General features: G+C 39.2%; 1 protein-coding gene across 2 annotated transcripts in view; it reads left to right on the top strand.

The window, feature by feature from the left end:
* Positions 1 to 27155, top strand: part of STAG1 (STAG1 cohesin complex component) — a 475156-nt gene that overhangs the window by 404325 nt on the left and 43676 nt on the right. For both annotated transcript variants that reach the window (XM_066352127.1, XM_066352126.1), the window contains one exon: positions 1714 to 1794. In XM_066352127.1, coding sequence (XP_066208224.1) covers positions 1714 to 1794 — 81 coding nt within the window. The remainder of the gene's footprint in view (positions 1 to 1713; positions 1795 to 27155) is intronic.

Genomic DNA, 27155 nt, shown 5'->3' with positions numbered 1-27155 from the left:
ACAATTATATTCTGGATGGTCAGGAGGCAGAAGGATGTACATGAATATTCCTACTAAAAGGGTTAATATTTTTTATGTTAAATAAATGGTTTATTTTTAAATGCCTTAGATATTTTAAACATTTATTTTTACTTAAAATTATGTTTATATTGAAAAATTTTTTCTAATATGGTAATGTTGATATGTAACTCACATAAACAAAAACGCTTTGGGATCCTTAGTAATTTTTAAGAATGTAAAATGGTCCTGAGAACTAAAAACCTTTAAGAACCTCTGCGCACAGGTGCACCAGGAGACATATATTTATACAAGTATGTTCATAGCGGCATTATTCATAATACCCTAAAATTAGAAGCATTGTAAAAGTTCAATAATAGAATGAATAAATATGCACGATGATTTTCTAAATATTATACAGGGACAAAAAAATAACTATAACTACATGCAACAACATATATAAATCTTAAACATAAATGTTTAAATGAAAGAAATCATTCAAACTAATTTTTATTTCATGATTCTATTTATATAATATTCACAACTGGGCATAATAAACTTAGAATTTAGAGATGCAGACTTAGGTTGTTAAAATGTACTAACTGTCTGAACAGTAAAAATAACTTACCCTTAGAGTGGAGGAAAGAGATGATTATTGACTGTTGAACGACGTTGAAGTTACAGGTGTTTACACACACATGCCACATACTCAAAAATCCTTTTGTGATTTAAGTCGGCTGTCCTCATGTACAGATTCCCATCCATAATTCAAAAATACTGCTTTCCCAAACTCATAAATTCAGAGAGTAAATTGATGGTTGCCAGATCAGAGGGAGATCTGAGGGAATGGGTGAAAAAGATAAAGGGATTATAAAGTACAAATTGGCAGTTATATAAAAAAAAGTCATGGGGGGGTAAAGTACAGTATGTTTTCTTTTTAGTCATTTCTTATATTTTTTTAATTGCAGTTGACATCTATATTTCATATTTCAAATGTTCTAAAACGAAAGAAGTAATTAGTTATAAAATTTGGATAAATTTTTTTAGTTTTAGATATATTTCCTTTTAAAAATCTGATTAAGCAAAGTATTTATGACTACTGTTTTGTTTGAAGCATAATGTTATTTGGATCTATATTTATGAAGATATATTATCTTTATTCTCTAGAATGATATGTTGGTTTGTCTTTTTTGTTTAATTTTTCCCAAGTGAGAAGCGGGGGTAGGAGACAGACAGACTCCCTAATGCGCCTGACCTGGTTCCACCCGGCATGCCCAACAGGGGGCGATGCTAGGCCTTTCTGGGGTGTTGCTTCACTGCAATCAGAGCTATTCTAGCCTGAGGCAGAGGCAGTGGAGCCATCCTCAGTGCTCGGGCCAACTTTGCTTCAGTGGAGCCTTGGCTGTGGGAGGGGAAGAGAGAGACAGAGAGGAAGGAGAGGGGGAGGGGTAGAGAAGCAGATGGGCGCTTCTCCTATGTGCCCTGGCTGGGAATCGAACCTAAGACTTCCACATGTCGGGCCGATGCTCTACTGCTGAGCCAACCGGCCAGGGCCTTTTTTTTTTAACCAAATCTTATTTTATACATTCTCCTTAATTCTACCAAAATTTGGGTTCAAACCTTATTGTAAGAGAAAAACTATGATAAATATTGTATGATAAAAACTGTGCAAATGTAAATTATGTCTCATTTGTTTGAATTTTTTATTTGATACAGATAGTCGTACAGGCATTGCAGTGTTCCCATTACTCGATTCTTTGGCAGTTGGTGAAAATTACTGATGGTTCTCCTTCCAAAGTAAGTAAGAGTTTCTGTAGGCAAAAGGGTTATTACTAAAATAAAATAACCTCATTTAATTTATATTTAATAATTTATTGTTATCAGTTATAATTTATTTTGAATAAAATATATATAATTATTGTTATCAATTTTTGCTTTATCCTAAAAGTATAATTTACCTCTTCCACCTGACCTGTGGTGGCGCAGTGGATAAAGCGTCGACCTAGAACACTGAAGTTGCTGGTTCGAAACCCTGGCCTTGCCTGGTCAAGGCACATATGGATGTTAATTCTTCTTGCTCTTTCCTCACTTCTCTCACCTTTCTCTCTCTCTCTTTCTCTCTTTCTCCTCTAAAATGGATAAATAAAATCTTTAAAAAAATAAATGAAAGTATAATTTACCTCTTTGGAAGATAACCAGTCTTCAAGCAATAGATATATAGTTGCATGTATATACAAAGTTAAAATTTTTATAAGAAATAACTATTGTAACCTGACCAGGCAATGGCTCAGTGGATAGAGCACTGGACTGGGACACAGAGGACCCACGTTCGAAATCCCAAGGTTGCTGGCTTGAGTGTGGGGTCACCACTTTGAGCTCAGGTTTGGTGGCTTGAGTATGGAATCATAGACATGACTCCATGGTCGCTGGCTTGAGCCCAAAAGTCGCTGGCTTGAGCAAGGGGTCTCTCACTCTGCTGTAGCCCCTCCCCTAATCAAGGCACATATGAGAGAGCAATGAGTGAACAACTAAGGTGCCACAGCAAAGAATTGATTCTTCTCATTTCTCTCTTGTCTATATGTTTCTCTCTCTGTCTCTCTGTCTCTGTCACCAAAAAAATAAAATAAAATAAATATTGTAGAAACCACAAGAGCTCTGATAGTTAACATGTTATAATAAAGGAGAATAATATTGAAAGATAATAGTTTGTAAATTTTAGTTCTGGCCTTTTGGCACCTTGGTGCTCAAACTAAACAGTGCCCTTGTTAAAAACACCTCAAATTGTTGGATAAGTTTTTAAATTTATTACTAACCAACCATGTAAAACAAAAGGAAAATACATACCGGAGATTAAATGAAACTAGGATTCAGGAAAGTCAGCAGAGCATTAAAGTCTACTTAACCTTGAGGATCTTGTCTAATATAGACAAATTGTAAGGCCCTTCCAAGGTAGAATGTTGAATGGGTAAGATATCTCCCTGAAAAGTTGAGATCCTAATGAGCTACTCCCAGCACAAGGGTAAATTAGAAAATCACACCAGCTCCATACATAGATGGAAGAATATAAGAAAACGGCCTGTCTTAAATGTGTTATTGATTAAAGTGGAGAAAATAGGTCTCTCTGAAGATTTACAGCCATGAGGTGGCTTTCACAGAAGTTTTCACCCTAAATTCATACTACTTCAGTGGTCTATTAAAAATAAAAACTTAGCCCTCGCTGGTTAGCTCATTGGATAGTGCATCAGCCGATGGGCAGACATCCTGGGATCGATCCCCAGTCAGAGCAACATGAGAAGTGACTATCTGCTTCTCTCCCCCTTCTCTCCTTCTTCCCCTCTCACAATGGGTCGACTGGTACAAGTGTCAACACAAGTGCTGAGGATAGCTATGTTGGTCGGAGCATCAGCCCCAGGCACTGATGATAGCTCGGTTAATTCTCGAGCATTGCCCCCCCCACCCCGGGTGGGGGTTGCCGGGTGAATCTTGCTCAAGGCACATGTGGGAGTCTCTCTCTATCTCCGTCCTCTCACTTAAAATTTTTTTAAAATTAAAAAATAATAATAAATGATTTGAAAAGAACACAAATTTTTAAAAATTAGAAATAATAAAAATTAGATTATGATTAAAATATTCTATATCTCTCTTGAAAGAAGTGTGATGAGTAAAGAGTAAATAATAACCAAATAAAAATATTTTGATGTTTACATATCTTCATGTTTACAAAACAGAAGCTATTAAACTAGTAAAGAAGGTTAATTTTACATTTCGATACAGAATCAGCAGCTTGATAATGGAACATTCTTTTCTCAGAGAAAGAATTATTTATTTTTTATCCTTCTGATTAATAACTTGAGGATTTCTCTGTCTTTGAGAAGTAATTGGGGTGTTTTGTTTGTTTTTAAGTAGAAGAATGGTGATATATTAGCCTCCTGTTTTTGTTTTATAGTTCTTGGCAATTCAGTCTTGATAAACAAAAATTGAAGTTAACTTTATTAGGAACAAAAGCCACTTGAAAGTTGTATTACATTTTCATGTTTTTAGAAATGTTCTTTAATATGGTAAAATTAAGGGGAGATTGAATATATATATGTAAGTCAAAATCTGATAAAAAGAGTTTTATATGTTATTTAACAGAATTAACTTCTGATTTTTTTTATCTGGTTAGTTTTGGTTTCATTTCCCTCACACACACACTGAGATCATTTTGGTTAGCTGAGTTACTTGTATTTTGTCTGAATGTTGATAATTGCATTTTAATAAATTTGGACTCTATAATGGCCTAAAAATTTAACATGATTCATAGTTAATCCTTTGTTAAATTGAATTTTGGAGGGTGAATTTTTATTATTGAACCCACTTCTTTGAATATTTTCTATATTTTAACCCTGTTGTAGTAGAATTTTTTTGAGGCTTTCATACCTTTCTGTTTAATTTTGATTTGACACATTATTCTAATAAATGAGAGCTTCATTTTTTAAAAAATTTGTTTATTTGAGAGAGAAAGAAACATGGATTTGTTGCTCCACTTATTTATGTATTTACTGGTTAATTCTTGTATGTGCCCTGACCCAGGAGCAAACCCACAACCTTGGCCTGTTGGGATGACATTAACCAACCGAGCTAACGAACAGACCCAGGCTGCTAGGAGAGCTTGATTTTGGTTATTAATCATAACACAGATTTTGTGATTGTCATTGCCGTAGGAGCAATGCATATTTTGTGGCCAGAACTGATTTTCTTTATGCCAGAAAGAATGCTGTAATATCTTTTAGGTACTTTATTATTCAGTTGATTTCTATTTATAATTTTTGTGCATTTATATTACATGTGAAATTCTTTTATTTATTTATTTATTTATTTTGTATTTTTCTGAAGTTAGAAGCAGGGAGGCAGTCAGACAGACTCCCACATGTGCCCGCCCAGGATCCACTTTGCATGCCCACCAGGGGGCAATGCTCTGCTCATCTGGGGCGTTGCTCCCTTACATCCAGTGCCATTCTAGTGCCTGAGGCAGAGGCCATAGAGCCATCCTCAGTGCCCAGGCCAACTTTGCTCCAATGGAGCCTTGGCTATGGAAAGGGAAGAGAGAGATAGAGAGGAAGGAGTGGGGGAGGGGTGAAGAAGCAGATGGGTGCTTCTCCTGTGTGCCCTGATCAGGAATCGAACCTGGGACTTCCACACACTGGGCTACCTCTGAGCCAACCGGCCAGGGCCTACATGTGAAATTCTTACATAGGTGTCTCAGGTTATTCCTTCTCATTCTGAAATTGTTGATAATTCTTTATTCAAAATATATTTAGTAATTGTTGTGTTCAGTTGTGTTTACAAAGTGGTTTTTTAAGTGATACTCTTCAAAAGAATGAATTGTCAAGATACATGCCAACTTTACAGATTAATCTTACAGGCCACTTGATGAGATAGGCTTTCCTAACTATAGAAGCCAAATCGTTACCTTGTTATATAGATAACCTTGAGGCAAGTCACTTAAAGTTAGAGGGTGTGTGTGTGTGTGTGTATGTGTGTGTGTGTGTGTGTGTAACAGATGCAGACAACAGTATGGTGATAGAGGAAAAGGGGCTTGGAGTGAGGTGGAAGAAGGCAAAGGGGAGGAATGAGGACAGAAAGAATTTATTTTGAGAGATCAGTGCATTATACAGTGTGCAGATGATGTTTTGTTGAGTGCTGTACACTTGAAACCTATATGGTTTTATTAACCAATGTCATCCTAATAAACTCAATAAAAAATAATTTTAAAGCAGATAAGTTATGTCAAAGCATTTTATCAATTGTAAAGTACTTTCCAGATATTAATAACTATTAAAAGTGATCACTTATTTTTAAGGTTTCTTATTTATAAAATTGAACATTGTATTGTGCCAACCATTTCTGACTCTAAAATTCTGTAATCTGTTGATTAATAACTGTATACTGAAGGTGTCTAAATAAGTATACAAGAATGTTAACAGTGCTTACCTCTGGAAAATAAAAATTTTTTAGGAGAAGGCATAAAAAAATTTATTTTTCACTTTATATCTTTTCATACTGTTTGGTTGTTTTGTTGTTAGTGATATTTAACATTGATATTTTACCCCAAAAGTTCATTTGCGAGTGTGAAAACATCTGGATTTCCCATCCTAATCTTAGATTTTGGTTTGTCACGTATCACAGGGTTACTGAGCTTGAATACTTGATAAATGCTTACTTAGTGTGTCCTGTATCTTATTTGCAATAGTAGCATTATTCATTTCTTTATAAATATAATATTAGAGCTTTCAGGGAATTTAGAAATGATTTGATGAAACCTGTTCCTTTTAGATAAGGCCTAGAAAGGGGGGACATTGTTCTTATTACCTTGTTGATGTTTTATATTTTGTAAATCACTTTAATATTAATGTTTTAATTTAATTCTTATTATTTCATTTATAGAAACTCCTTTAAACCTCTTACAAGGTTTAAAGGATGTAAGGTCACTTCTTACATCTTTTGTTACTTTTTAATTTTTATTTGTTCTTCTTTTTCTTCACGTACCTATTTTTTTTCATAAATTTTAGTAACCACATATGTCTTCACTTACCTATTTAATTAATAAACTATGCTTGTTAGCTTCTGTTTTAAAATATAAAGTGGTTTTCATATATTTGGGCTTTCTTGCTTTAGTACATGTTCAATGTTAAAATAAGGATCGCTGAATTTTACCACCTGTGTAGGTAACCATTTTTAATATTTTGGTATATTTTCTTTCAGTACTTTTTCTTCTATATTTTTCAGTCTTTCTGAGATCATAATGTATTTACAGTTTTGTGTCTCTTCAATTAATATGGGATTTTCCTCAGTTATTAAAAGAAATGTTTATAGATAATTTTTAATGCATGTGTTAGTCCATCGTGTAGCTGTACCATATTAATTTTACTACTCTGCTTTGATATTTAGGTTGTAAACATTTTAACTAATAAAATTAATGCCGTGATGGGCATTCTGTTGCAAAAGTTTGTTCTGTGTTTTACATTGCTTCATCATAAATTTTTAGAAATGGAATTGCTGGGTCAAAGATTTTACATACTTTAAGGCTTGATACATATTGCTAAATTGATTTTTAGATACTACTTTCTAAAATTTATTTTTCTCTACTGTCATGAAGACTTATTCAGGAGATTATGAATGGTAGTTATATTTTAAGTTTAAATTCAAGTTATGATTTAACTCAACAGTGAATACTATGTTATAATATGAAATATATGAGACTATATGAAGACTAGAGTTGATCTTTATTTCAGATCGAAGTGCACTGGGTTTTACCAATGGGTTATTTATTTCCTCTGTTCACCAAAATTTCAGAGTTGAAGCTCTTTGGCAGTCTCACAGGTCATACTCAGTATACTTTGTTCCGATGCCCCCTAGTGCTGGTCCTGTAGAAGCAGCCTTCAGTTTCTCTTTGTAGCAGAAAACATCCTTCTTCCTTCAGCTCCTTCTGGACATATACAAGGACATTTAAAGAGCCAGGTACATAAGAGTTAGGATTAAAATAATACCTCTATTGTCTGTTTTGGCCTGAAGATCTAGAACTATCTTCAATTTTTATTCCTCTTGGGAGGAGCTGTTTTTCTCTGTAGTCTTAAATTTGCGTGTTCTCAGCCTTACCCTGCATGTTCCCATTCTAGACAGCAGTAGGGAGGACCTAGGTTAAACATCCCTACCCTGTTCCTAATCTGTTAAGTTAAAGACAGTCAACATCCCTCAGGTAGCTATAGGTCAAATTTTCATTGAGGTTTTAGCTATAAAATTTGTTCTGTTCTTAACTTGAAGTGTCTCCTCTGCAAATTCCAACTTGTTTACTTCCAAACAGACTGGGGAAGGGAGGTGTTAGGGTGAAGGTAACCAGACTTGTGAAGAGAGGTTTTACCTTGCTGTTTTTCATGTAAACATACATTCCTGGAAACGTACTAGAAATAGGCTCAAATGTAGAAAAATCTACAGACCGCTTCGTGCAGTTCTTCCTTTTCTTTTCCCTTCCCAGTCCTTTAAAATAGCAGTGAATAAAAATGAGATACCCTACTCAGGTTCTTGCCCCAAATTTCTATAATATCAAAACACAGGTAAGCACATCTCCATCTGTACAAGGCGAAGAGAATGGAACCAAGGGTGGGAAATAATAGCTATCTATCCCTCTAGGAACAAATTTTAGGGATGTATAGTCATTTTACTCTATTCTTTCTTCCTGGAATCTTTCTCCCTACCTTTTATTTCTTGAGAATTCTATCCTCAGAAACACTCTAGTTAGTTTTAAGCCTTGCCTTTGATTGTTTCATGAGTTCAGAGTTGTTCTTTGATAGTTATATTTCTGTTAATATTATATCCTACCTCAACTGCCTGATTGCTGGTCTAGGAAAGTTAGGGATGAAAGACCCAAGTCTTGTCTTACAGTTACTTCTTGTTCATCTCTAAGAATACTCTTTTTTTTTTTTTTTAGAGAAAATCTGAAATCCAGAGTAGATAGCAGTTTATGCCAAATTCTGAACTTCATCAAAATTTTAACTGACTCTGAAATCCTCTGGAAGCCTAAAGTAAATGTGTTGAACTTAGAAAATAACTTACAAATCATTATGCCAACATGCCATTAAGAATATCATGCTGTGTTTATGGCCCTATTCCTGGGCCTCCAGATTTGGAGCTTGCTTTCTGATAGGGAATACTCTCCTTCCCCTTGAAGGATAGCATAAGGCTGCCTCATTTTTATTAGCCTGTCCAGTTGGATAATGTTTTTCCTTACACAAGGACAGTGATCTTTAAAGAATCTTATTTATAAATACTCAAACTCAACATATTTAATACCTTATGAGCCAAGACTAAGAAGATCTATTCTAAAGTAAAAATGTGTGTGTGCGTTTCCCCTATTGACTTGTAGGAGGAGTATGGGGGGAGAAAGAGAGGGAAGCATCAACTCATTGTTCCATTTAGTTGTGTACTCATTGGTTACTTCTCACACGTGCCCTGACTTAAATGGAAACCGTGACCTTGGCTCACTGAGACAACACTTGATCCATTGACCAACCTGGCCAGGGCCAAAATGTGTTTTAACTGAGCTTATCAGAGTTCTAAAGCAGCATTAAAAATTTAAACAAAATACTTCCTGCTTTTTTGTACAGGGATTGGAGATTTTTCTCTACCAAAATTAATGGTAAAAGAAGTTTACTTTCCTGTCAGGCCGTTTGTTTGAATAGAAAGGAAATAGTTAGGAAATAGTTTTCTTACCTACTTAATATCTTGAGTGATGTAGTAATGCATTTTTCTTCCTAAATAGGTTTTTTATTTTAAAAATGTTTTCCCCCAGTAGCCATTCTATAAATATAATTACTAGGTAATTTGTTAAGTGACTTCTTGTTGGTAATCCAATTTATATATGTATGTATTACCCAGTTTATAAACAGTGTATATTTCCAGCATTTTTGTGTTGGAACATGGTCTTTAGAGTTAAATCCAAGTTTGAATTTTGGGTTCATTTCTTACCACCTGTGATAAAGATAGGCAAGTTACTCTACCTTTGAACTTTGGTTTCCTAATATGTGATATTCACTGCTGGGTAGGGTTGTTGGGAAGATTTAATTGAAAGAACTGTTTCAGTGAACAGTAACTGTTGTTTTGATGGCATTAAATTGCAGTCCTAATCTAATCTCTTTTACCAAAACCAAGAATTGATACTAAGTGAACTCTTATCTAAGGCTATATAGGACTATGAAAAACATGCTTAGGAGCTAGTGTAGGTTTGGGATACAACAACATAGATTTTGTCCTCCATGTGTACATTGGAATAATTTGGGAATTCAGGCTTCTCACTTTGACCATAACAGTCTGCTTTTCCCATCCCTCTGACTCCTCCTTTCTCTCTCTTCATCTTTGAAATCAGAAGATGTTTTGGAACTATAGTAGGCAGCCTAAGGCAGGGGTCCCCAAACTACGGCCCACGAGCCACATGCGGCCCCCTGAGGCCATTTATCCGGCCCCCGCCGCACTTCCGGAAGGGGCACCTCTTTCATTGGTGGTCAGTGAGAGGAGCATAGTTCCCATTGAAATACTGGTCAGTTTGTTGATTTAAATTTACTTGTTCTTTATTTTAAATACTGTATTTGTTCCCGTTTTGTTTTTTACTTTAAAATAAGATATGTGCAGTGTGCATAGGGATTTGTTCATAGTTTTTTTTATAATCCGGCCCTCCAACGGTCTGAGGGACAGTGAACTGGCCCCCTGTGTAAAAAGTTTGGGGACCCCTGGCCTAAGGGTTCCTGAATCATAAGTGAGTAGATTAGCCTTTGAGGCAATGGCAGGAGTCAGCAAGTGGAGATTCAAATAGCCAAGAACAGCAACAACACTGGTGATTAGGTATTACATTTGAGGTATAAATATTCAATAGTTATTTTATTCTGTATTCACAAAAGCAGCACACTCTTCCTATCCTAAAAAGAGAAGCTTATAGCAGTTACTTATATAAGAAAGCAATGTCTTATATATGCAAAGGTATTACATAGGGTTTACCCCACCACAATGGAAAGGCTTTTTTGTCTCTTGGTCACTAGTGTGTACCAAATGAATTTAGTTCCATCTATTATTATCATATTTAATATGGATAATGACTTAGTTAAGCTGAAAAATAATTTAATGAGCCTCATTATGTATTAGTAACTGTGCTGAGTACAAACAAACATAACAGTGTTGATATAAGAAATGTCCAGATCTGTAGAGAATTTGTATGAGTTTATTTGAGCCAATCTGACAATAGTTGCCAAGAAGCAAAATCTCAGCAGATTGAGAAAATGCTCCGGAGAATGACAGTCTTGCTGCTTGTTTTATTCATTAGAGTAAAAGGAGGAGACATACAGAGTGTTTCGTGAAATCACTTTGTGGTAGGTTGAGGGGGTGGGAGAAAGCAAAGTAAAGAGATATCTGGGATTAGATAAAAAGACAAACTAGAGAAACATAAACTTAGATTGGTAGATACAGGGTAGATAACATTTACAGCCCATAGAGATGGTTTGTGGGGAACAAGATAACAAGGAGGTGTTCTATGGTCTTGTACTCTTGTGCCACAGTTGTGTGCCTTGAAGGGTTTAGAAAAGATTACTCTGACATTTCAAAGGTATGTTATCTTAGATTCAAAAAGACAATAGACATGCTCACTTAAGGTAGAGATTGGCCTTTGTTAAATAAGCTACAGGCCTAGGATATGAGTACCCACCATGACCCTCTTTCATTAGGAATTTTTATGTTCAGACCATCCTATATGATTACTTTAGGTCTCGGAGTTTATAAAGCATACCATGTGCAGACCATACAGGCCTTCTGTGAGCTTATCAGGTTTAGTGTGTGCCCTCTTTTTTGTCCATAACAGTTTATGCCTCCAAAGAACTTTAGAGTTTACTACTGACTGGGCAGACTACAGCTTATGGGGCAAATCTGTACCTTTTTTTTTTTTTTTTTTTTTTTTTTTTACAGAGACAGAGAATCAGAGTGAGGGATAGTCAGGGACAGACAGACAGGAACGGAGAGATGAGAAGCATCAATCATTAGTTTTTCATTGCGCATTGCGACACCTTAGTTGTTCATTGATTGCTTTCTCATATGTGCCTTGACCACGGGCCCTCAGCAGACCGAGTAACCCCTTGCTTGAGCCAGCAACCTTGGGTCCAAGCTGGTGAATTTTTGCTCAAACCAGATGAGCCCGTGCTCAAGCTGGCGACCTCGGGGTCTCGAACCTGAGTCTTCCGCATCCCAGTCCGATGCTCTATCCACTGTACCACAGCCTGGTCAGGCAAATCTGTACTATTTTTGTAAATAAACTTTTAATGGAACTTAGCCATGCTTATTCATTTAAGTAATATTTAGGGCTGTTTTTATGCAGTTAAGTAATTGGAACAGAGGCTGTAAAACCCACAAAGCCTAATAAATCTATTGTCTGACCCTTTACACAAAAGATATGCCAATCCCTGGCCTCGTTAAGTTCCCTGGTCTTGTTTACCAGACTTTTTCAATAACTGTATTTGCTTAATTCTGAGTAACTAGATTGGTTTTGTGCCCTTTTTTATCATGAAAATTGATCACTAAATTATTTTTAAAGCGTAGGGGAGATAGACTCCTGCATGCACCCCAACTAAGGACCCACCCAGCAACCCCTCTGAGGCTCATGCTCAACTCAACTGAGCTATCTTTAGTCCCTGAGGCAGACTTTCAAACCAGTCTAGCCACTGGCTACAAGAGGTGAAGGGGAGGGGAGAAGCAGATGATTGCTTCTCATATGTTCCCTGACCTGGGATCGAACCTGTGATGTCCGCACGCTGGGCCAACACTCCATCCACTAAGCTAACCAGCCAGGGCTTAATCACTAAATTTCTAACTGACTTTATTTTATATTCGGAGTTGTTTAATCTGGTTTAGTACCTTATTTTATTACTTTATTCTGTTTTATTCCATTCTAAAAATGTATATTTGTCAGATAATACTGAACTACTTTTATGTATTTACTACTAGTTTTTCCATGGCTTCAATTTCTGCCTAGGATTATCTCAATGGTATTTCATAGCTGTGGACAAAAAAACAGCTAAATTTGGTCTTCCTACAGACACATTGTGATACAAAATGTCAAGGAATCACCTCATTTGAATACCTTTCCATAGCTGATTTAGGATAAAGTACTCTTGATGCTAAGCTGCTTTCTGAAAATAAAAAATAATTGGTTTTATTTAGGAAAAAGCATTTGAAAGGAAGCACCTTATACTTAGTACATATACTATATAGTTTGTATGGACCAAGAGAATAGATTACTCCTGTATTCACTCTTCTTTCAGCTTTCACCCCTATAATTCAGGCATGCTAAATAGAAAGGGGATTAACTTAAGTAAAATTTTATTGTATTCAAAGTGATGAGATTCTTCCTAACATTCTACAATAGTTTCTTTTTTATATCTATATTTATTTTATTTAACATTTTGGCTTCTTAAAATTGCAATCTGGATAATCAACATACCTCGTTCTTAGATTACCCTTTTTCAATGTCTATTGCACTGACTGGTTTATTTGTGTATATATTGTATAAATATATTTAAATAATTTAAGTTTCAAATTTCTTACCTCTATAATGCTGCCTGTTTCTTCAGCATATTAATTTTCTCATAATGATGGGGTAACTCAAGAGTTAAAATTCTAGCTTGAGTAATAGTGGCTTTAGTTACAATCCATAGGTTTAATGGTTAATTCAAGTAAAAGCTTTGTTCCAGGAACTGGGATACCTGAACAAGCCTATAGGACTTAAGGAGATCTGCTAGTGATCTACCTTTATGCACCAGGAAATCTATAAGCAAAGCCTTTGTACTCCAAGGCTGGAACACCCCTTGACTGTGATCCAGTTAACTTTGGCTATGATCAGATTAATTCTCCCTTGAAATTCCAAAACCCTTACCTTCCCTTTTCCCCTTATAAAACAGTTGGCTCAGGATAGAAAGTGGAGACAGCTTTGGGAATATGACCCCCATCTTCTCAGATCACCAACCATCTGAATAAAGTGCCCATAGAGCTTAAATTCCTGTCTCTACTTATTTGATTGAAGCGATGACAGGCAGCATGAATGCCAGTATTTCCCATTTCAGTATTATAGTCTATAGCAAAATTGTTAAAAGCACAGACTCTGGAGGCAAACTGTATTGGTTAATTCACTCCTCCACTCCTCCACTTACTAACTTTGTGTCTTTCAGGCCCACAAGTCTGCATTTAACATCTGTTTCTGTTTCTTTATATGTAAAATGGGAGTAATAATATCAATAGTCATTATGGTTGTGAGGATTAGTTGAGCTAATATGTGAAAAGCTTAGATTAGTGCCTAGTACATAGTAAGTTCCAGTAAATGTTAACTTTATTATTATTGGATTCTAGCCCAGAAATAATTGAAATTCTGCATATAAAATGTTCCTATTTATTCAGTATAAGTTAAGCATGCTTAGTTTTTTTTTATAATAACTGAGAGAACCATTATAGCAAAAAAGGAGAGAAGATACTCGATTCCAGAATTTATGGAATATAACAAGTTTTTGCAAATTTGAAAATAGTCAATTAATATTTTAAAGGAGTTCAAAGTTAACATGCTAATTTTTGTTATTTTGACTAAGCTCTTATTATTTTCCCAATGCAGAATCTTTTTATATTTCTTTTCCCTTTTTTTTCTTTTCCTTTGCATATTGTTTGTTCTTATTTCTCAAAGGGCATTAAGAAGAAAGTTCAGGCCCTGGCCGGTTGGCTCAGCGGTAGAGCGTCAGCCTAGCGTACGGAGGACCCGGGTTCGATTCCCGGCCAGGGCACACAAGAGAAGTGCCCATTTGCTTCTCCACCCCTCCGCCGTGCTTTCCTCTCTGTCTCTCTCTTCCCCTCCCGCAGCCAAGGCTCCATTGGAGCAAAGATGGCCCGGGCGCTGGGGATGGCTCTGTGGCCTCTGCCTCAGGCGCTAGAGTGGCTCTGGTTGTAACATGGCGACGCCCAGGATGGGCAGAGCATCGCCCCCTGGTGGGCAGAGCGTTGCCCCATGGTGGGCGTGCCGGGTGGATCCCGGTCGGGCGCATGCGGGAGTCTGTCTGACTGTCTCTCCCTGTTTCCAGCTTCAGAAAAATGGAAAAAAAAAAAAAAAAAAAAAAAAAGGAAGAAAGTTCACTCTGTGAAACTTGCAATTTTTTTTTTTTTTTTTTGAGAGCAAGAGCAAAAAACATTGATATGTTGTTCCACTTATTTATGCAGTTGCTTCTTGCATGTGCCCTGTCTGGGGATTGAACCCCAAAGCCTTGGGGTATCATGATGATGCTCTAACCAACTGAGCTACGAAGCCAGGGCTAAATTTGTAATCTTAAAACTCCAGTTTTAAGCTAGCAAATCCTGAACTTCTCATAAAAATTTGATTTAACATCGTGAAAATTTCTAAAGATACTTCACTACCACATATCCCACTAATGGCTACCTGCTTTTACATAAGCAGAATCACAGTTTTAGAAACTGTAATTCTAACTAGTTAAGTCAAATAAAATGTAGTTAGATGCCAGCATAATGATGTTGAAAATTATGAGACAAATTAAAGCAGTATTCTGAAATCCATAAGAAAGCTAAGTTCTATTCTCAGCTGTTTAAAGGGATTTACTATATGAAACTTGCTGTGTTAAATACATAGTATCTGTGCACATTTACCGAAACCTACTGGTATTTGTATTTCTCTCAATGAAATTGTCTACATAAGAAGCTTCAAACCTAGGCTCTGGTCAGTTGGCTCAGCACTAGAGTGTCAGTCCAGTGTGTGGAGGACCTGGGTTCGATTCCTGGTCAGGGCACAGAGGAGAAGCCTTCATCTGCTTCTCTACCCTTCCTCCTCTCCTTCCTCTCTGTCTCTCTCTTCCCTTCCGGCAGCCAGGGCTCCACTGGAGCAGAGTTGCCCTGGGCACTGAGGACGGCTCCATGGTCTCCACCTCAGGCACTAGAATGGCTCCAGCTGCAATGGAGCAATGCCTCAGATGGGCTGAGCATTGCCCCCTGGTGGGCATGCTGGGTGGAGCCCTGTCGGGCGCATGCAGGAGTCTGTCTGACTGGCTCCCCACTTCTAGCTTCAGAAAAATACAATAAATAAAAAGAAGCTTTAAACCTATAGAAAATTTTTAAATTTCAGAGAGAGAGAAAAACATTGATTTGTTGTTTCACTTATTTATGCACTCATTGGTTGATTCTTGTATGTGCAGTGACTGGAGATCCAACCCTCGACCTTGGCATATCAGAACTATGCTCTAACCAACTGAGCTACCCAGCCAGGGCTGTAGAGAATTTTTAAAGTTTATTTGAGCCAAACCAAGGACTGCCAGGAAACAAACTTTTAAATGCTCCTGGGAACAACTGCAGTTCTGTTTATACATTAGGAATTAAGGAGGGAATTGAAGCAAGATAACATGAAGGTGGGATAAAGCAAAAGGGAAGGATGGGGATCTCTGTGATTGGGTTGTAAGACAGTTAATAAGACAATGTGCTTCCTTGAGGATGGTCACAGTTTAGGGGTCTAAAAAAGAAGAGTTCTCTGGCAATTCAAAAGTGTGTTAGCCTAGATGCACAAAAACAATGCACAGGGCTTGCTCAAGGCAAAAGTAGACTTTTTTTTTTTTAGATTTTATTTATTCATTTTGAGAGAGAAGAGGGAGGTGCAGGAGGCATCAACCTCCCATATATGCCTAGACCAGGCAAGCATGGGATTTTAAACCAACGATATCAACTTTCCAGGTCAACGCTTTATCCATTGAGCTACCACAGGTCAGGCAATCGTAGACCTTTTTATACCCAACACAATCTGCAGTTAGGAATTTATGTACAGTCAGATTTATTACAAAGCACCTTCTTCATCCATGGACTCTTAACTGATTACAATTAAATTAAATTACTTAAGCACTCAAATAATATTTAGATTATATCCAAACTTTACTGCAGAAAAATGGCCTCCAGCTTCTGTTTTCTTGGTTGCTTCCCAATTCCAGTTTCTTTTTAAAATTCTGCTACTGATTAATCATCAGTAGACTGCTTACTTAGTTGTGATGTTAAATTTACAACTCTTCAGGTAAACTGGCAAGTAATCATCTTTAAAATTCAACTGTTACCTTAGCATTTTCCATAAGACACGTTTTATAATTGACTTTAAAGGAATCTTTTGCCTCCAACTCTAAAGATAGCTGATTCCCTCTGCTGTATTTTCGCACACTAATCAGGGAATTTAAGAGAATAAAGGAGCATTAACACCTACAAGCATCATTTTCTTAGGCTCTATTTATTATTTGATAAAAATGAATGCACCGCACATTTGTTCTTAGGGTTGTGGTATCATCAGTATATATGCATTTTATTCACTAAATACATATTTATTAAACACCTGCCATGTGCCAAGCACTCACTGTTCTAGGTACTAGCAGTGGAATAGTGAACATTTATCCTTTGAATACTAGGAAGTATACCAGTCAGCACGTACCTGTTCCGATTTGAGTTCCTAGGAGTTAATTCAACAGAATCACAGAATACCATAGAATCTTAAATAATACGTAGTTCAGCCCTCTTATTTATATATACACATTTTTTTTAAGTGAGAAGAGGGGAGATAGTGTGATAGACTCCTGGAATGTGCCTGTATAGGGATCTACCTGGCAACCCCCATCTTGGGCTGATGCCCAATCAACTAAGTTATCCTCAGTGCCCAGGGCCATTGTTCAAACCTGTCAAGCCATTGGCTGCTGGAGAGGAGTACAAATAAAGGGGGTGAGAGAGGGGGAAGAGAAGCAGATAGTTGCTTCTCATGTGTGCCCTGACCGGGATCAAACCCAGGACATCCGTAAGCCTGGCCAACACTATTTACTCCCCTGGTCGGCAAACTGTGGCTCGTGAGCCACATGTGGCTCTTTGGCCCCTTGATTGTGGCTCTTCCACAAAATACCATGTGCGGGCACTACCTCAATAAGGAATGTACCTACCTACAGTGTGTCCGTAAAGTCATGGTGCACTTTTGACAGGTCACAGGAAAGCAACAAAAGACAATAGAAATGTGAAATCTGCGCCAAATAGAAGGAAAATCCTCCCAGTTTCTGTAGGATGATGTGGCAGCATGTGTGCATGCGCAGATGATGATGTAACACCGTGTATACAGCGGAGCAGCCCATGACCATGCCAGTTGAGATGTGGACGGTACAGAGGAAAGTTCTGTGTGTTCTGTGGCTCACTAAATTTGAATCTGTGACCAAAGTGCAACGTGAATATTGGCGCGTTTAATTATTTATTTATTTATTCATTTTAGCAAGGAGAGGGAGAGAGACAGAGAGAGAGAGAAAGAAGAGAGATACAGGGGGGAGGAGCTGGAGGCATCAACTCCCATATGTGCCTTGATCAGGCAAGCCCAGGGTTTTGAACCGGCAACCTCAGCATTTCCAGGTCGACACTTTGTCCACTGTGCCATCACATAGGAATAACATTACTCGGGATAAGCAGTTGAAGGACACCGGCAGTTTGGTGGAGAAACCCCGTTCTGGTAGGCCATCAGTCAGTGACGAGTCTGTAGAGGCTATACGAGATAGCTACCTAAGGAGCCCTAAAAAATCTGTGCGTGAGCCTACATCGAACTGCACTGAATAGGTATGAAACTGGGAGAGTTTTCCTCTTATTTGCTGCAGATTTCACATTTCTATCGTCTTTTGTTGCTTTCCTGTGACCAGTCAAAAGTGCACCATGACTTTATGGACACACTGTATATAGTTTAAGTTTTAAAAATTTGGCTCTCAAAAGAAATTTCGATCGCTGTTCTATTGATATTTGGCTCTGTTGACTAATGAGTTTGCCGAGCACTGCAAGCCAACCAACCAAGGCCTAGATTTTTAAATCTGTAATTCTGAGCCTGACCAGGCAGTGGTGCAGTGGATAGAGTGTCAGACTGGGATGCAGATGACCCAGGTTCGAGACCCCAAGGTCACCAGCTTTAGCGCGGGCTCACCTGGTTTTAGCAAAAGCTCACCAGCTTGGACCCAAGGTCGCTGCCTTGAGCAAGGGGTTACTCGGTCTGCTGAAGGCCCGTGGTCAAGGCACATATGAGAAAGCAATCAATGAACAACTAAGGTGTTGCAACGCGCAACGAAAAACTAATGACTGATACTTCTCATCTCTCTGTTCCTGTCCCTGTCTATCCCTCTCTCTGACTCTCTCTCTCTGTCTCTGTAAAGAAAAAAAAATAGGCCCTGGCCAGTTGGCTCAGTAGTAGAGTGTCAGCCTGGCGTGCGGGAGTCCCAAGTTCGATTCCCGGCCAGGGCACACAGGAGAAGCACCCATCTGCTTCTCCACACCTCCCCCTCTCCTTCCTCTCTGTCTCTCTCTTCCCCTCCCGCAGCCAAACCTCCATTGGAGCAAAGATGGCCCGGGCGCTGGGGATGGCTCCGTGGCCTCTGCCTCAGGCGCTAGAGTGGCTCTGGTAGCAACAGAGCGACACCCCGGATGGGCAGAGCATCGCCCCCTGGTGGGCATGCTGGGTGGATCCTGGTCAGGCGCATGCGGGAGTCTGTCTGATTGCCTCCCCGTTTCCAGCTTCAGAGAAATGCAAAAAAAAAAAAAAAGAAGAAAAAAATATCTGTAATTCTGAGATATAAAGTAATTTCTCTAAGGCCACATAGCTAGTTAGAAGTGTCGGAGGAAAATTCATCCTCTACCCTCAAGATTCTTCTGGCTGGTCTAATAATCAAGTTGACATGAGACAGATTAGCAGGAATAAAACAAATTCAGGTTTAATAACATTAAACTTCTTCGCTGTAAGAAATATCTAAATCTGGAAAAAATTTTTATAAGAGCTTATTTGAGCCAAAATGGAACACAGTTGCTAGGAAGCAAGATCTCATAGTTCAAAGAACAGTTTTGGCCTGACCAGGCGGTGGCGTAGTGGATAGAGTGTTGGACAGGGATGTGGAAGGACCCAGGTTCGAGACCTCGAGGTCACCAGCTTGAGCGCGGGCTCATCTGGCTTGAGCGAAGCTCACCAGCTTGGACCCAGGGTTGCTGGCTCCAGCAAGGGGTTACTCAGTCTGCTGAAGGCCCGTGGTCAAGGCACATATGAGAAAGCAGTCAATGAACAACTAAGAAGTCGCAACGCGCAACGAAAAACTAATGATTGATGCTTCTCATCTCTCCGTTCCTGTCTGTCTATCCCAGGGGTCCCCAAACTACGGCCCGCGGGCCACATGCGGCCCCCCTGAGGCCATTTATCCGGTCCCCGCCGCACTTCTGGAACGGGCACCTCTTTCATTGGTGGTCAGTGAGAGGAACATAGTTCCCATTGAAATACTGGTCAGTTTGTTGATTTAAATTTACTTGTTCTTTATTTTAAATATTGTATTTGTTCCTGTTTTGTTTTTTTTACTTTAAAATAAGATCTGTGCAGTGTGCATAGGGATTTGTTCATAGTTTTTTTTATAGTCCGGCCCTCCAACGGTCTGAGGGACAGTGAACTGGCCCCCTGTGTAAAAAGTTTGGGGACCCCTGGTCTATCCCTCTCTCTGACTCTCTCTGTCTCTGTTAAAAAAAAAAAAAAAGAACAGTTTTGTACTTTCTTTTATGTATTTGAAAATGAGGAGGGAACCTAAGGAAGGTTAAAAAAAAGCATGGCTGAGATTGAATTACAGGATCCTTAAGGTATGCTCTCCTGAGGATGATTATCCATTACTCCTTGAGGGGTGTTACTTTTTTTTTTTTTTTTGAGAGAGAGAAAGAGGAGGAGAAACATCAAATTGTTGTTCCACTTATTTATTTATGCATTCATTGCTTGTTCTTGTATGTCCCCTGACCAGGGATTGAACCCGCAGCCTTGGCCAGCTGAGCACCCAGCTAGGACTGGGTATTACTTCTGTCATTTCAAAGGTGTGTTAACCTAGATGCACAAGAACAATAGATAGCACTTGTTTAAAATCTTCACTGAAGTTACATGCCTGAGTCATGACTACCCACCATGATCTGCACAGTTAGGAATTTATGATCTAACTGCATTGTGCAGTTACTTTTCGTAGAACTACCCCCCTTTTTTTGTCCACATCATAAACTTCCTGTATACACAGTAGAGACCCAAGAACATTAAAGTAACTCACCAAAAAGGTGGAAGCCATCACCATAAATACTACCTTTAGCTGAAGACAAAAGGGATTAGGGGTTGGCAGTCAACTATGGCAGGTTACCAGGCAAAGCACAGTAAACAAGGGTAAAATTGTTTTGCAGATTTTAAATTCCTGCCTTCTCAATTGATAGTGAAAGCAGGGCAAGTACAGTAAGGGAAATACCTGGAGATTTCCCTTTCAAATGTACATGTCTTTTACAAGGAATTTCTACTTAGTTTTCAGATCTTCTCCCACATCTGCTATTTCTTAAAAATTAACCTGGTGGTGGCTTAGTGGATAGGGCTTTGACCTGGGATGCTGAGGACCCAGGTTCAAAACCTGTATGGTGCCTGACCAGGCGGTGGCACAGTGAATAGAGCATCGGACTGGGATGCAGAGGATTCAGGTTCGAGACCACAAGGTCGCCAGCTTGAGCGCGGGTTCATCTGGTTTGAGCAAAGCTCACCAGCTTGGACCCAAGGTTGCTGGCTTGAGCAAGGGGTTACTTGGTCTGCTGTAGCCCCACAGTCAAAGCACATATGAGAAAGCAATCAATGAACAATGAAAAATTGATTCTTCTCATCTCTCTCCCCTCCTGGCTGTCTGTCCCTATCTGTCCCTCTCTCTGAATCTATGTCTGTCTCTGTAAATAAAATAAAAAATAAACCATGGTCACTGGCTTGGAGCCCAAGGTCACTGGCTCGAGCAAGGGGTCACTGGCTTCACTGGCTGGAGCCCCCCAGTCAAGGCACATATGAGAAAGCAATAAATTAACTAAAGTGCTACACCTATGAATTGATGCTTCCCATTTCTTCCTTTCTGTCTGTCCCTGTGTATTCCTCTCTCTATCTCTCTGTCTTTCTCACTAAAAAAATTAACCAGCATAAAATAATAAATATCTCACCTGGCCAGGTGGCTCCATTTTTTTATTAGAGCATCATCCTGATATACAAGGTTATGGATTCAATCCCCAGTCAGGATACATGCCAGGATCAACCAGTGAATACATAAATAAGTGGAACAACAAATCGGTGTTTCTCTCCCTTTCTCTCTCCTTTCCTTTCTTTTTCTAAAATCAATAAATTTTTTTAAAAAATTTTTTTAATTGGTATTTCTAGTGGCATGTTTTGTGGTGGCAAATTCAGCTCCCCTTCAGTAGCATGACTTCCTTTTTGTTTTAGTTATTCATTCATTAAGCATCCTGAAATCTTTGTATTAAAAAGGTCAACAGGCCCTGGCTGGTTAGCTCAGTGGTAGAGCGTTGGCCTGGCATGTGGAAGTCCCAGGTTTGATTCCCGGCCAGGGCACACAGGAGAAGTGCCCATCTGCTTCACCACTCTTCTCCCCTCTCCTTTCTATCTCTCACTTCTCCTCCCGCATCCAAGGCTCCATAGGAGCAAAGTTGGCCCAGGCACTGAGGATGGCTCTATGGCCTCTGCCTCAGGCGCTAGAATAGCTCTGGTTGCAACAGAGCAAAGCCCCAGATAGGCAGAGCTTCACCCCTTAGTGGGCTTGCCAGGTGGATCCCAGTTGGGCACATGCGGGAGTCTCTCTGCCTCCCTGCTTCTCACTTCAGAAAAATACAATAAAAGAAAGAAAATAAAGTCAACAAAGACCAAAAAAAACCTCCTTCATCAACTCTAGAAGACCTCTATAGCAGTCATTCTTTTTTCTCTGTCTTATATAGTCAAACATTTTTTAAACAGTTGCTACCTTCCTTGGCTTCTCTCAACATTCTGATTTCAGCCCTTGTAATTCAATTGAAAACACTGCCCTCAATAGTAGAGTATTGGTCCAGCTTGTGTACCCATTTAGGGTACACAGAAGAAGCACTCATCTCCTTCTCCACTCCACTGGGCACTAAGGATGGCTTCATGGCCTCCGCCTCTGGAAGAGCTCAGTTGCTGAACAACAGAGCAACACCCCATATTGGCTGAGCATCTTCCCCTAGTGGATTTGCCAGATGGATCCTGGTCAGGGCACATGTGGGAGTCTTTTTGCCTCTCCTACTCTTACTGAATTAAAGAGAGAGAGAGAGAGAGAAAGAAAGAAAACACTGTCCTTAGTTTTACTCACAATCTCATCATTGCTATATCCTTGAGATACTTTCTAATCCTTATCTTGTCATTCTCTAAATTATTCCACCCATTTTTTAATGTTTTCTTACCTCTGGGATGCCATATTCTTTTGGTTTCATTCCCATTTCTGAGACCACTTCTTAGATTTCTTCATAAGTATAATCCAGTCCCAGCTTGTACTACTAATAGCACAACAGCGAGTAAGTTGAGTGACAGGGTGTTAGGGCAAGGAAAGCAACTTTATTTGGAAAGCCAGAAGCTGAGAGGATGGAAAACTAGTATCCTAAAGAGCCATCTTAAGTTCAGCACTGTCTGACCGTGGTGGTGCAGTGGGTAGAGCATTGACCTGGGATGCTGAGGTCCCAGGTTTGAAACCTTGAGGTCACGAGCTTGATAACAATCTCATCCACCTTGAGCGCAGACTCACTAGCTTGAGCCCAAAGGTTGCTGGCTTGAGCAAGGGGTCACTGGCTCAGCTTGAGCCCCCTGGTTAAGGTGGTCAAGACATATGTGAGAAGCAGTTAGTAAGCAACCAAAGTTACACAACTATGAGTTGATACTTTTCATCTCTCTCCCTTCCCATCTGTCTTCTCTTCTCTTCTCTTCTCTTCTCTTCTCTTCTCTTCTCTTCTCTTCTCTTCTCTTCTTCTCTTCTCCCCTCTCCTCTTCTTCTCTTCTCCCCTCTCCTCCCCTCCCCTCTCCTCCCCTTTCCCCTCCTCTCCTCTCCTCTCCTCTCCTCTCCTTTCCTCTCCTCTCCCTCTCCTCTCCCTCTCCTCTCCCTCTCCTCTCCCTCTCCTCTCCTCTCTCTCAAAAAGAAAGAGAACAGAAGAGAGAAAGAAAAAAAGTATAGCTCTGGCCAGGTAGCTGAGTTGGTTAGAGTGTTGTACCCATACACCAAGGTTACAGGTTCAACCTTCAGTCAGGGCACATTCAGGAAACAACCAATGAATGCAATAATGAGTAGAACAACAAATAGATGTTTATCTCACTGTCTCTATATATAAAAAATCAATAAATTTTTTTTTTATGAAAAGGAAAAGCAAGTACAGAATTCAACCTCCTTTTATGTTAAAGGAAGGGGGAAACAGGAGGAGCAAGCGGCTATTGACAGACATTTGGGTGCCAGTAGAGGTCTGAGGAAGACTGCAATTTTCTTTATTAGTCTGTTGAATCTAGTTTATGTGTGTCCAGTCAGGACGTTCCTTCAAATCTTTGATAAATAGCCTGACCAGGCGGTGGTGTAGTGAATAGAATGTTGGACTTGGATGGCAAGGACCCAGGTTCGAGACCCCGAGGTCGCCAGCTTGAGCGCAGGCTCATCTGGTTTGAGCAAAGCTCACCAGCTTGGACCCAAGGTTGCTGCCTTGAGCAAAGGGTTACTCGGTCTGCTGAAGGCCCGCGGTCAAGGCACATATGAGAAAGCAATCAATGAACAACTAAGGTGTTGCAATGTACAACGAAAAACTAATGATTGATGCTTCTCATCTCTCTGTTCCTGTCTGTCTGTCCCTGTCTATTCCTCTCTCTGACTCTCTGTCTCTGAAAAACAAAATCTTTGATAAATAATTATTTTTGTCCATACTTTCCTTATCTTCTTGGGAGAAGTGGCTGATATAGGATGTTTTGTAGAACTTAAGCACAGCAGAATTCCTCAAATGATTCACACGTTATAAGACTAAGTAGTCAGAATAACCTAGAGATGTTATCTCTGAACATATGATTTATCAATGTCACCCCATTAAAATTAATTTTAAAAAAAAGACTAAGTAGAAGCTATTAACCAGGAGGCCATGGGAGCTAAGCAGGCTTAAACAAATGGGGTCAGAGAGGCTGAGCATTTCATTCTGTTACATAAGCTTCTCTTTCTCTTCCATGTTTTAAATATTGCTGTTCTTGGGTTACTTTTGTAATCTTTCTCTATTTTCCTTGAATAATCGTATCTTCTATCACTTATATTGCCATCTAAATACTGAGAACCCACAGATCTCTATTCTTCTTGCTCGGGAACTTTTATATATCCAACTGCCTTATTAGACATCTCCAATAGGAAATTTTACAGGGATCTCAGGTCATCATCTCTAAAATTCAACTTTGACCTCTGAATTTGTTTCCATGTTCACTATCTCTGATTTATACCATAATCCATCTAGTAAGCAACTATTTACAAATTTAGCCATAATCATCAACAGCCCTTGTTCCAATTAGTTCCAAAATTCTGTCAGTTCTCATGCTTCAATTTCTCTTCAGTCTATTGTCAACATTAAGAAAATCAAACCTAGCTGGGTAGCTAGCTCAGAGTATGTCTCCATACTCCAAGTTAGCAGGTTTGATCCCCAGTCAGGGCACAAGCAAGAATCAGCCAATGAATGCATAAAATAAGTAGAACAACAAATCAATGTGTGTGTGTGTGTGTGTGTGTGTGTGTGTGTGTGTGTGTGTGTCTCTCTCTAAAACCAATTAAAATTTTAAAAAGAAAAAAGAAACATCAAAACTATAGTGAATTTTTGTGAGTTTTTTGAGACCAAACTGACATCATATGCCAGGGATCAAAATCTTAAATGCTCTGGAGAACAGTTTTGTTGCTTTTTAAATGCATTTGAAAGAAGGGAACATAAGGAAAATTACATGAAGGTGGGAGAAAAGGTAGGAACTATATTGCAAAATAGTTAAGATTCTGTGCTTTCTTAAGGGTGGAGATAATGCAGGCATTCCAGGGGCTTGGGGAACCCACTGTGGGTTTTTAGATTCCTCATGAAAGAATTCAGACACAAACCAGCATAATGTTTAAAGGGAAAAAAGAGGAAGAAAATAATAATATAATAAAAGAATTTAAAAAGTGAAAAACTTTTATTAGTTGAAGGACTGGAATAGAGAAAAGGCTATTTCATAGGCAGAATAGCCCCTCCCTAGTGGGATTTACTTATATTATTGAGGCTCATTTGTTTTTGTATTTGTTTTTATTTTTATTTTTTGTGATAGATACACAGAGAAAGGGACTGATAGGTACAGACAGGCAGGAAGGGAGAGAGATGAGAAGCATCAAGTCTTAATTGCAGCCTCTTAGTTTATTGATTTCTTTCTCATATGTGCCTTGACTGGGGGGCTACAGAAGAGTAAGTGACCCCTTACTCAAGCCAGTGACTTTGGACTTCAAGCCAGCAACCTTTGAGCTCAAGCCAGCGACCTTGGGCTTCAAGCCAGCAATCTTTGGGCTCAAGCCAGCAACCATGGAATTATGTCTGTGATCTCACGCTCAAGCTGGTGAGCCCGTGCTGAAGCCAAATGAGCCCGTGCTCAAGCAGGCCACCTCAGGGTTTCAAACCTGGGTCCCCCATGTCCCAGTTCGACACTCTATCCACTGTGCCACTGCCTGGTCAGGCTGTTTTTGTTTTTGTTTTTATGTTAATTTTTTCAGGTGTACAACTCAACACTATCTACACCCTGTATCATGCCCTTCCACCCCAAATAAAGTCTCTTTCTGTCTCCAATCCCCCTCTTTTTCCCTCCTCTTCCTACCTCTATCCCCATTTTCCTCTGGTTATTGCCACTCTGTTGTCTGTATCTGTGTGTATATGTTTTTTACTACCCTCTTCACCTTCTTTGATCCAGTCCCTCTTTCCTCTTCCCTCTGACAGCTTTATTTAATGGAGCAACGGAACATTCAATAAGGGGAGTAATATTTAGGATTTTCCTGAGAAAAGACTTTGCAGAAAAGCATTAATTGGCAATTTTGTGTCCTCATATGGTCTTTTCATTTCTTATCTTGGCAGCTCTGGGTCTGTTGTTTAGTATGGTAATATGTTAAAATGCTCTGTTGTTTAGTATGGTAATATATAAAAATGGGCGTATAATGAAGCTAAGGGTTACCACAAGGTGAAATTAGTTATGTTGAATCTAGCTGGTCTTCTGCTGGTTCTAATTCATAAATCTGTTGGGGTTGGTCTTACTATCTGTGATAGTAGCCCTTATTGGTTCCAGCCCTTTTACCAAATACCCTGTCTCAGTCACACTTTAGAAGGAGGGGTCTGACAGTGTGGTAACATATTAGAAGGAGGGATCTAAAATGAAACATTTCAAAGGTGTATTAACCTAGATGCACCAAACAATAGACAGGGCTTGCTTAAAACAAAAATTAACCTTTTTCTAAAGAAGTATATACAGCCCTGGCCAGCTAGCTCAGCGGTAGAGTGTCAGCCCAACGTGTGGAAGTCCCGGGTTTGATTCCCAGCCAGGGCACACAGGACAAGCGTCCATCTGCTTCTCTCCACCCTTCCCCCTCTCCTTTCTCTCTCCTCCCCTCCCACAGCCAAGGCTCCATTGGAACAAAGTTGGCCTGGGCGCTGAGGACAGCTCCATGGCCTCCATCCACCTCAGGTGCTAGAATGACCCAGTTGCCACAGAGCAACGGTCCAGGTGGGCAGAG

This window comes from Saccopteryx leptura, chromosome 10, assembly GCF_036850995.1.
Source record: "Saccopteryx leptura isolate mSacLep1 chromosome 10, mSacLep1_pri_phased_curated, whole genome shotgun sequence".
Classification (NCBI taxonomy): Eukaryota; Metazoa; Chordata; class Mammalia; order Chiroptera; family Emballonuridae; genus Saccopteryx; species Saccopteryx leptura.
The sequence above is the reverse complement of the archived record's forward strand: the minus strand, read 5'-3'. Positions and strand labels throughout refer to the sequence as shown.